Source organism: Ranitomeya variabilis, chromosome 5 (genome assembly GCF_051348905.1).
Source record: "Ranitomeya variabilis isolate aRanVar5 chromosome 5, aRanVar5.hap1, whole genome shotgun sequence".
Classification (NCBI taxonomy): Eukaryota; Metazoa; Chordata; class Amphibia; order Anura; family Dendrobatidae; genus Ranitomeya; species Ranitomeya variabilis.
Window position 1 is genome coordinate 101,369,462 of NC_135236.1, and position 12,147 is coordinate 101,381,608.

Consider the following 12,147-nt stretch of genomic DNA (forward strand, 5'->3'; position numbering starts at 1 on the left):
TTAACATTTATTCTATTAGTAGGTGCAATTGAAGAACTTCACCAGCCTGGGATTAAGAATTACAGGGTCTGAATGCCATCTAGCTGCTTTTAGTCTTGCCTGCTGACAGGTCAAGAGTGCCAACGAAATATTGAGTTTAGGGGCGGAATTGAATTTAGTTGCTAGGTATATAGGTATTCTAACAACCATTGTCGTTTCTATAAGTTTGTCAGGCAAAATGTCCTTAGCAACCAGTCTAACTCAGATTCAACTTAAACTCGGCTTAATTGAAAATTTACACCAAGATGGACCAAGAACATTTGCCAGAAGTTAAACAGCCTACTTTGTCTGCCTTTGACTAGATTAAGCTCCTTAAGGAGGTTGTCTGGCCTTAGGGTACCGTTACACTAAACGATTTACCAACGATCACGACCAGCGATACGACCTGGCCGTGATCGTTGGTTGCCAAAGTCCCCGGGTAACAGGGTAAACATCGGGTTACTAAGTGCAGGGCCGCGCTTAGTAACCCGATGTTTACCCTGGTTACCATTGTAAATGTAAAAAAAAAACCCACTACATACTTACATTCCGGTGTCTGTCACGTCCCTCGCCGTCAGCTTCCCGCACTGACTGTGTCAGCGCCGGCCGTAAAGCACAGCACAGCGGTGACGTCACTGCTGTGCTCTGCTTTTACTTTACGGCCGGCGCTCACAGTCAGTGCGGGAAGCTGACGGCGAGGGACGTGACAGACACCGGAATGTGAGTATGTAGTGTTTTTTTTTTTTTACATTTACAATGGTAACCAGGGTAAACATCGGGTTACTAAGCGCGGCCCTGCACTTAGTAACCCGATGTTTACCCTGGTTACAAGCGAACACATCGCTGGATCGGCGTGTATGACAGTGGGTGATCCAGTGACGAAATAAAGTTCTGGCCTTCTAGCTCCGACCAGCGATGTCACAGCAGGATCCTGATCGCTGCTGCGTGTCAAACACAACGAGATCGCTATCCAGGACACTGCAACGTCACGGATCGCTGTCGTTCTCATTCAAAAGTTGCTCAGTGTGACGGTACCTTTAGGCTACAAGTGTAGAGTCATACTATGTGACTGCAGACTTGTGAATCCTCACATCACATGCACTGCGCGCTATGAGGATAATCCAATGCCGACACAGGCAGCAGGGGATCATGCGATCTGCATACTTCTGGCCACATTCCGACTAGATGTGTCTAGCCTTGATCAAAACTTTTGCATTGAGCAAGGCCATGCACATCTAGTTGGCATGTGATCCCATGTATACAAATCGCATACTGGCGGTCAAACACCTGCCACTGGCATTGGAGAATCCTCACAGTGAGCAGTGTGCACACTGTGAGCAGTGCGCACACAAGTCTGCAGTTACATAAAGTGACTGCAGAATTGTACCCTAAGGAGGGAAAATGCTTTTAATTAAGAATTGTTTGGGGGGTCAACTTCTTATTTATGGAAAGTTGAAAATTGATTAGGGAAGTAGTCCTGCCATAATGCTACACAAATAATTCTACCTTACACTTTTCAATGCCAAAGAAAGTGCAGCACTGCACCCACATAATTTTGCCAAACAGAAGGCAAATTACCCACAACCTTCATGTTGATATAAAACCCCAACCATCATGTTAACATAAATGTGCCAAGAAGTAAGTTTTGAATATTCTGATAGAGGTGAAGACGGAGTTGTGGAGACCACAGAAGAGTATATGACCAAGGGTATTCACCCCTTTTGTCCATTTTACATTACCATCTTCTTGTTAATTGCTACACTATCCTTATTTTATTTAAAAATAAATTGAGATAGCTAACCTCTTTATTCTATGTGTGCTGTATATGCGCTCATTCACATAACCATATTTTCCGTCGGAGTGGTGTCCGTGAATAAAACGCATAGCACTCGGACCAATGTTATTCAATGGGGCAGTACAGATGAGCATTTTTTTCTCTGACTCATTCCGTGTGGAAAAAAAATTGCAACGTTCTTTAGTTTCTTCTGTGAATCGGATGAGACTCATAAATTGAAGTCTATAGGTGCGTGAAAAAAATCAGATGCCAGACAGAGCCAAGGTAGAGCATCCGATTTTTACAGATACATTGCAATTCTGTAACGTAGGAAACTGTAAATGGTCCTGTACATGATTAATAGCTGCTGCTGTAAAAAGCAGATTGCATATAGATGGCAAGTGAGAAAAATTGTCCCACTTTTCTAGATGAAATACTAAATGAATTTTTATACGTTGGTGTGAACCTGCCCTTAAAATGAGTCTGGTAATAGCTCTCTGACAGACAGTTCTGTAATACGGCGGTTTCAAATCCATGGGCATGCCAAGTTTGGCACGGTCAACTACATGTTAATGATGGCTACTCGCAACTCCTGGGCTAGAAATGACATTGAATTGAACAGGTCAAAGACACCTTAGAGGTAAAGCATTTTGGACCCTGTATTTGGGGGCAGACACGAGACAGAAGAAGGGCCCTGTGCAAAGACAGTATATGGGCCAACTGCAGTCCAATAGCTCCATTATGTCACTGTGACAGAAGCTGCTTGCTGTTTTGTTGGCGGTAGTAGGCCCCCTTACCTCTTGGGCCTGTGTGTGGCTGAACAGGTTGCACCAATATATATCTGCCCCTGACTATAGTTTCATAAAATGAAGATGGTATTATGAGCACTTCAAGATGCTGAATATCAGAGGTAATGCACACACAGATCTGTTTAGGATGCCTCACAAACAATTACCAGAACAATGACCCAGTAGAGCAAAACTGTTGTAATTTTAGGACTTCTTACAATCAGTAAAAAGAAAGTCTTTGATCTGAAATGTAATACTGAAGATCCAAGTCACATAAGGTCATATGTGAAGGCATCTGTGGCATCTTCTCAGATTGTAGCTAGAATAGCTTCAGGCTACAAGAAGCAGTGCAACTCTTTTTTTGAGGGACTCTAAACAGAGTTATCTCTTGAAGATCCAGGTCTCCAAAGTCAAAAAAGTAATAGAACCCCCCCTACCATGTGCCATTTCTAATACTAGTGTCTTTTTATGTTGTTGGGGGTCCTTGAACATGAGCGTGTCCACTACCTCTCTGCAAATCTCCTACAGCTATGCCAGTGATGCCCAGTACAAGTCCTGACAGAATGCCAGTCACAGAGATGCCTCAGACCTCCAACACTCTGCCATTTGATATGAACCATATGTTCCCCATTGTTGACATCAAGCACAGCCCCTCCAGACTGCAGCTTGGCAGCTGACTCTGCATCATGTGAACCTCAAATGTTTTTTTCTCCTCCTTGGAAACACAAGCAAAACATGTTATGGACACTACTGGATACAGAGCCAAAAGGAAGTTATGGAACGTACCAAAACTTTCCAGTAACAGGAAATTCTACAGTTGACAACAAGGATCTTCAGAAATGGAAAATGTTTATAGGCTGTCAAACACTTTTTTTAATGCCTGTAGCATTGTTGAAGATAGCTACTTGATTATAAGTAGATGAGGCATTAAATTAACTCAGTGCTTTTAGTGCTGCTGTCCAATGTTGTTCTCAAACTTACTAAGAGTTTTCTTTGCAATTCTATCTCGTCTATTAGTGTTCCTTAAAGAAAATATTTAATAATGCTTAGGACTGTGACCAGTAACATTAATTAGTGATGTGTCTTGGGATAGGGGAAACAGGTCTGTCCTGTATCCATGACCTCCACTATTGCCTAAGACAATGAAGGCAACTGTGACCTTTAGGGTAAACTAAATAGGTGGCCTGAGACCGTGCAGAAAACTTTGGCATACACAGGAACTTCTAAAGTGACCTGCATAATAATTTTTATTTACGGTATACTAAAATTACAGACTGTACTGAATGTTCAAAACTGTAAGATGTGCTGAGTAATTTGACCTGACTATTAAGTTTTTGGGAAGTCCATTGCCTGCTAAAACCTCCCACTGAATATACTGTTGCTGTTGCTTACTGTAACCATCAAGCTCTGTGCCTCAGTGATACTGCCAAGCTCATCATGGTTGTGTAACCATTAACCGATATGCCACTATCAAGTTGTAACCATCAAGCTTTGTGCCTCAGTGATACTGCCAAGCTCATTATGGTTGTGTAACCATTAATTGCTGTGCCACTATTCAGTTTGTAACCATCAAGCTCTGTGCCTCAGTCATGATGTCACTCTCATAATTGTTGTGACACCATTACCTGCTGTGCCACTATCCAGGTGTAACCATCAAGCTCTGTGTTTAATGGTGCTGCCAAACTCTGCATCATCATTGTTGTTTAACCATTAACCACTGTGCCACTATCCAGTTTGTAACCATCAAGTCTGTGCCCTCATTGAGAAACTATAAGATGTTGTTCATGCTGGCTTATCACATTTGAGGACTTTGTCAGGAGGCTCCTGTCTGAAAAACTGAAAAGAAGAAATTCATATATTCACCGAACAGAGTGTTTGAATTCAGTGAGGCACACAAAGTCTAAAATAGGAGATGTAGGATGCAATTTGACTTTCTTTCTGGTAGTGTCCATCTTTTTAGGTGTCCACAGTAGTGTAGTGGACATGCAATAATAACATATGCAAGGTCTTCATTTCACGACTGCAGGCCAGCTAACAAAGTAAATGCTAAAAGAGTAAACTCCCTGAAATATTGTAATATGATTATAATAGTTATAGCATAAAGTCTCCAGCAACTGTAGACCCAATAAATTTCCACACCTCCTTTTCAACCCTGGCAGTCCTAGCATCATCACAACTGGAAACCCAAAATATCATATTCCTCTACTAGTGGGCAGGGTCCTGAGAACAGGTGGAAAGAGTTAGCCGCAGTCAGGAGCTCAAATTTGTGTTTGATAAGGCATAGTAATTTCAATAACTAGTACTATAATCTAAATCAGGGGTTTCAGGGCTGCCAATAGAAAAAATTTGAATTTGACGGGCCATGTTCTTTGTGGGTCAAGATGTTTCCAGTAATACCAATTTTTCAATATGAGTTTTTAATCACTTTTTTATTCCACAATTGTGTGTCAATATAATAAAAAAGCTACATGTTTAATGTGTTTTTAATTTATTTGTTATTATAGTGTTCATTGTATGGGTTATGGTTCAGTTTCATAACTTGAATTGTTTCGGACACAGTGATACCAAATGTGTAATTTTTCATTTACTTTAGTTTTTACATAAAACAGATTTTTTTTTGTGTGTGAAAATATATTTGTTATTTTTTATAGTTTACGGTAGTGACAATTTTTTTTACAATTGGTCCCCTTACAGTAATTATGGCCCCCCACTGGCCCCATAAATTAATAATGTAGATTTACCATTCTGACATCTCTCCTGTAATATTGTCCCCTATCCTGTATTAATGTCGCCCATACTGGCCCCCATCCTGTAATAATGACCTTTGTCCTAGCCCTTATCCTATCACAATAACCCATTCTTGCTCCCATTCTATAGTAATGTTCCCCATCCTGTAATAATATCCCACATCCTGGCCCATATCCTGTAATAATATCCCCTATCCTGGCCCACATCCTGTAATAATATCCCCCATCCTGGCCCACATCCTGTAATAATATCCCTCATCCTGCTTCTCTTCACATACACATAAAAAAAGAAAACTCTTTCCAAGACAAGCAGCGTTCTCTTTATCCTCCATAATCAGAATCGGGGGACGGGGGACGTAGTGACATCATTCAGTGCCCAAAATTGGCAGCCCAACGTCAGCTGCTTGCCTCTGATTGGCCGGTGGCTCGTATACATATTGCTGTGCAGGGAGCCGATGGCTCTCTGCGCCACAAAACATTTCAACTGAATGTGCATCTGAGGAAAATGGTGTCAGCTGGCCCCCTTCCTCCCTTGGCCAAGTCACGTTTTCACCCTCTAGGACTGCGATCGTTACGCCCTGAGAAGGTCCAGTGCCTTGGAGGCTGCGTGTTTAACCTTATATTGTTGATTTTATATCTTCTCGTTACACTGGATAGGAAAGTTACTGAGGAAATTCAGACCGGAGTCCTGGCATACCCTAATTAGTATGTTATGACTGCATTGTACAATTTCATGTACCTTTCATGTCACCTCTATTTCCTCAGAGATTATAGGCTTGCGAGCAGAAGGGCCAGAAGGGCCCTCACTCCTTTTAATATCTGAGTTATGCTTATTCTGTAATGTCTTTTATTTTCTGTACAAATCCCCTCTAAAATTGTAAAGTGCTGCGGAATATGTTGGTGCTATAGAAATAAAAACTATTATTATTATTATTATTATTATTAATAATCAGAATAGATCTAGTTTTCATATACTTAGTGCCTGGAATGATCGACCTCTACAGCTACAAATCTCTGGATTTCTTTTTGATGAGAAAATTCTTTTTTTATGTTCTGAAAGCAGAACTATTCTAAAATTAAACAAATGTTATCCTAAATATTCAGGAAGGGGAGCTCATAAAATATTTTTTCTGTATAAGATGTTCATTCATCTGCCAAAGAGAAACTCAAGTTTTCACAGCAGGAGGGTGAAATATTAGGTCCTGGTCCAACAAGTTTCCATTCTACTTATATAATGAAAAAGCATAATATAGTGTAATGTGTCTTGGATCCTCCCATCGCTCCCCCCAGCAAATGATACTGGGAGAGAAAAGGATCCAGGATGTTGGATTTCTGACAGCTGATCCTTTTGTTCTTCCAGAAATAAGCTGTGGCCTAAGGAGACTGGCAGTGGCTCTCTCCTAGTGAACACTGGAGCTCTCGGCCATGCCAAGCAGTTCTGTGTATGGAAGAGATGGCAGTGGTAGCTGTCAGACAAAGCATTGTTCCCCCGACAACTATCTAATGTGTCCCGGGGCTATAGATTATAAAAAGACTGGACAAGGACAGATGAGTTGTAGGATAAGTATATAATTTAGGGGTAATCTGGGTGTCTTCTCACTAGGAAAAAGCTGCCTCTTGAGCTTTTCCTGGAAAATTAGATTACAGGGGAAGCCCACTACTGGATGACACCTTCTTGACAGCTAAAGTGTACAAAATAACATAAAGAAGAACAAAAAACTTACCACCGATGTTGATATTCGTATGTCATGCGGCTGCTGATTGGCTGCAGCTGTCACTTTTAGTAACAATGTCATGTGATCACAGGGAAACAGTGCCAATTTTAGAGCAGTGGTACAAGTCTGGGAAGTGGGTATGTATGTACATACATACACTACCGTTCAAAAGTTTAGGGTCACCTAGACAATTTTGTGTTTTCCATGAAAACTCATACTTTATTAATCAAATGAGTTGCCAAATGAATTGAAAATCTAGTCCAGACATTGACAAGGTTAAAAAAAAAGATTTTTATTTGAAATAATAATTTTCTCCTTCAAGCTTTGCTTTCGTCAAAGAATGCTCCCTTTGCAGCAATTACAGCATTGCAGACCTTTGGCATTCTAGCAGTTAATTTGCTGAGGTAATCTGGAGAAATTTCACCCCTTGCTTCCAGAAGCCTCTCCCACAAGTTGGTTTGGCTTGATGGGCACTTTTTGCGTAACATACGGTCAAGCTGCTCCCACAACAGCTCAATGGGGTTGAGATCTGGTGACTGCGCTGGCCACTCCATTACAGATAGAATACCAGCTGCTTGCTTCTTCCCTAAATAGTTCTTGCATAATTTTGAGATGTGCTTTGGGTCATTGTCCTGTTGTAGGATGAAATTGGCTCCAATCAAGCGCTGTCCACAGGGTATGGCATGGCGTTGCAAAATGGAGTGATTGCCTTCCTTACTCAAAATCCCTTTTACCTTGTACAAATCTCCCACTTCACCAGCACAAACGCAACCCCAGACCATCACGTTACCTCCACCATGCTTGACAGATGATGTCAGACACTCTTCCAGCATCTTTCAGTTGTTCTGCATCTCATAAATGTTCTTCTGTGTGATCCAAACACCTCAAACTTGGATTCGTCTGTCCATAACACTTCTTTCCAATCTTCCTCTGTCCAATGTCTGTGTTCTTTTGCCCATATTAATCTTTTCCTTTTATTAGCCAGTTTCAGATATGGCTTTTTCTTTGCCACACTGCCCTGAAGGCCAGCATCCCGGAGTCGCCTCTTCACTGTAGACGTTGACACTGGCGTTTTGCGTGTACTATTTAATGAAGCTGCCAATTGAGGACCTGTGAGGTGTCGATTTCTCAAACTAGACTCTAATGTCTTGTTGCTCAGTTGTGCAGCGGGGCCTCCCACTTCTCTTTCTACTCTGGTTAGAGCCTGTTTGTACTCTCCTGGAAGGGTGTAGTACACACCATTGTAGGAAATCTTCAGTTTCTTGGCAATTTCTCGCATGGAATAGCCTTCATTTCTAAGAACAAGAATAGACTGTCGAATTTCACATGAAAGTTCTTTTTTTCTGGCAATTTTGAGGGTTTAACGGAACCAACATATGTAATGCTCCAGATTCTCAACTAGCTCAAAGGAAGGTCAGGTTTAAACCTTCTCTAATCAGCCAAACTGTTAACATACTTGCACAAGGGTTTTCAAGGGTATTCTAACCATCCATTAGCCTTCTTACACCGTTAGCAAACACAACGTACCATAAGAACACTGGAGTGATGGTTGTTGGAAATGGGCCTCTATACACCTATGAAGATATTGCATTACAAACCAGACATTTGCAGCTAGAATAGTCATTTACCACATTAACAAGGTATAGAGTATATTTCTGAATCATTTAATGTTAGCTTCATTGGAAAAAAACGTGCTTTTCTTTCAAAAATAAGGACATTTCTAAATTACCCTAAACTTTTACACGGTAGTGTATATAAACTGTACAAATATATATATATATATATATATATATATATATATATATATATATATATATATATATAATCTATTTTTCATTGATCCCTTAGCTGTATAGGACAACCCCTTTAACCCCTTAATGACAGCCAATACATCTTTTAACTGACCTGAGATATAAGAGAATAGCCTCCCCATACAGGTGACAATCCAGCAGTTGTCGGCTGTACACTATAGCTGACAACTTGCTGCATCAGTCATGATCAGTGTTTGAACCATCCAAATCTGTTTAACCCCTTTGATGCTTCTGTCAATAGTGACTATTTTATTATAAATGGTTAACAGAGTGTGGGGGCTTCCTCTTTATCCCAATTGGTGTCCTCAGATCATGATTTTGTGGTCCTGATGTTTGCCATGGCAATTCACGACCAAATAGCGGCCTCAGAGCCTGATGGCTATAGTAATCTGTTCAGAAGTTAGAGGCATTTAGGTGGTAAAAATACACATTTTAATTTCTGTCATGCCACTTTGCATTAATTCCTGAAAAGCACCTGAAGTAATAAACTGCCTTACTGCAATTTTCAATATGTCAGGGGGTGCCGTTTTTAAAATGGTATCACTTTTGGGGGTTTCTCAATATATGGGACCCCTAAAGTCACTTCAAACATGGATAAGTCCCTAAAAAATAAATTTTGTAAATTTCCTTTAAAAAAATGAAAAATTACTGCTACATTTTTAAACCTCCTAAAATGCTAACAAAATAAAATAACATTTTACAAATGGTGCTGATGTAAAGCAGGCATGTGGGAAATGTTATTTATTAATGGCTTGCTGTGGTATGACTATCTGAATTAAAGAGATAATCATTCAAAGTTTGAAAATTGCTAATTTTTTAACATTTTTCTCAAATTTCTGATTTTTTTTATTAATAAACACAAAACATATCGACCCAAATTTACCATTATCATAAAGTATAATGTGTCATGAAAAAACAGTCTCAAAATCACTGGGATTTGATGAAGCGTTCCAAAGTTATTACCACATAAAGTGACACTGGTCAGATTTTAAAAATTTGGCTCCGTCACTAAGGGGTTAAAGTGGAAATATATCTAATGTAATGCATTTGGGTTATTGAAATAGAACTGAGTTGCAGTAAAACGGGATGCAACCTTAACAGCATTTATGGTAGTCTGCTTAAATGCATAATGTTGGAAATCAGAGATGATCAAATAAATTCACAGGATCCTGGTCCAACAACTGAGTTAGTATTCCTTGGCCATCAAACACGAGCCATTCTGCAAACTGCTTCCTACATTCTGGATTCCCCGGTGTTTATTTTGATTTTTAGGCCCAGCATGATGTCATTGTTGTGACGTGACACACACATGATGCATTGACTGTGGAGTCTGTGGGCTTATTCCTAATTTTTTCAATCTTAATAATAAAAAATTTTCTTTCATTTTCTTTTTATTTATTATTATTATTATTTTTATTATTATTTTTTATTTATTTATTTATTTATTTATTTTTTATTTATTTTATTTTTTTGCAGTACTTTGTCTTGTACTTTTTATGTTATTTGTTTGTCTATTCATGTGTGTGTGTGTATATATATACGGGCCCGTTGTTTTGTCCTGTATCCTGGCCGCTCTGGCCGTGCTTATGCTGACCGGCTCATGGGTGCTCTCGCTGCAGGTGCCCGCTGCGCTGCAGCTTTATTAGTCGGGCGCTGCCTTCTGCTGTGTGTGCTGACTATCTGCGCCTTTTCTCTACGCAGGCGCTGTGTTTTGATGATTCTGCGCTTATACACGGGCTAGCGCTACTGTTTTATGTACGCCTAGGCTTTTCTTGCCTGTGATTTTTACACGCAGGCGCCGTGTCGCTATGTTCATGCGCGGACTGGCGCCACTATGTGGGGTACACCTGGGCCTGTCCTGCCTCTCATCTCCCCACGCTGGCGCTGTTGTGCCATGTTTTCTTGCTCATGCGCAGCTTAATGCTGTGATTTACATCTCATTTCCGGCTCCTGCATTCATGCCTCTCTCATGCACCTGTGGTCCACACCTGCACCTGGTACATCAATCAGCCAGCAGGTATTTATGTGCCTGGCATCCATGTGTACACATCTTCCCCTGACGAAGCCGTACGGGTTACGGCGATACGCGTTGGGTCGCACCCCGCTCTTACTTTCATCTGGGGCCCCCTTCTGGTTGGTATCTCCCTCTTATTTTGTCTGGGTCTTGATTTATATTATGGCTTGCAGCTTCAGATCTGTGCGACTCCATTTGCACATATGACAGGGCCTTTATTGCACTTACTTTTTTGTGCGGGCCTTACTATTTGTCTTTCATGGGCTATGGTGGGTTAACTATAGCATTTGTTATCGTGGCCATTACTTTGACTGGGCTATAGGTATATACTCGCCCAAACAGGATTTATGCTGGCCACTATATTAGCTGCGCTTTGCTTCCTTTTTTAATATATTCATGATTGCTATAGGAGGTCTTTTGCCATCTGTTATTCTTGGGGCATTACTATATATGTTTATGGTGACTATTGTATATTTATATTGATATTTTTGTTACTGTGTATTTATTGTCATCATTCTATTAACCATTGGGATTGTGTATGGTTACTATTGTATATTTATATTCATGTTGATATTTTTTGTAACTATGTATTTATTGTCATCATTCTATTTACCATTTGGATTGTGGATGTAGTGCCCTCACAGCATAGGGGGTCCAGGAGTGGGGTGCTATTGCTCTGTTTTTACTTATGTTTTATGCATTTTTTCTGCTGTTTTGGTGTACTTAATAAAGCTTTATATTATTACTATTTGGTGTAGTGTGCGGGCTTTTACGGTAGTGCCTTTTTTTCTCTTTCTTGCTCATGTAGTTCATTACTACCGGCCCCTTGGCACCTCCCTGTTACTTTGACTATAGTTGTGCGCCTGGTTTCTCTTTATTATTACACACATGATGCTGTGCCAGGTCAACTAATCAAAAGAGGTGATCAAAATGGCAGTAGGTAGGAGGTGGCTCCCAGTTCTCCCATCTGGGGGCTACCAAAGACTGACATTAGATCAAGTTCCGGAAAATCAATTTGCTCATCTCTAATGGGAAAGTAACGCTTGATGGAAAACGTTCTGCATTCAATTTTAGAGACATATGTTTAATATTTTCATGTATTTCTGACATTACAGGGAAAACTTGATGCTTTGTGGGTTCTCCTGAGAAAAGGATACAGTCGGGTGTCAATAATGAGACCACAGCCTGGAGATAAGGTAAGGTTATGTACTCTGATATGTACATTAAGTTTAGAAAGGTGATGAGTTAGATCAGTCTTGTCAACTGTCTTATTTTGATTT

General features: G+C 40.3%; 1 protein-coding gene across 1 annotated transcript in view; it reads left to right on the plus strand.

Annotated features, from left to right (window-relative positions):
• Positions 1-12,147, plus strand: part of ANTXR1 (ANTXR cell adhesion molecule 1) — a 211,227-nt gene that overhangs the window by 154,967 nt on the left and 44,113 nt on the right. Inside the window, exon 17 of the mRNA XM_077263047.1 lies at positions 11,983-12,063. Coding sequence (XP_077119162.1) covers positions 11,983-12,063 — 81 coding nt within the window. The remainder of the gene's footprint in view (positions 1-11,982; positions 12,064-12,147) is intronic.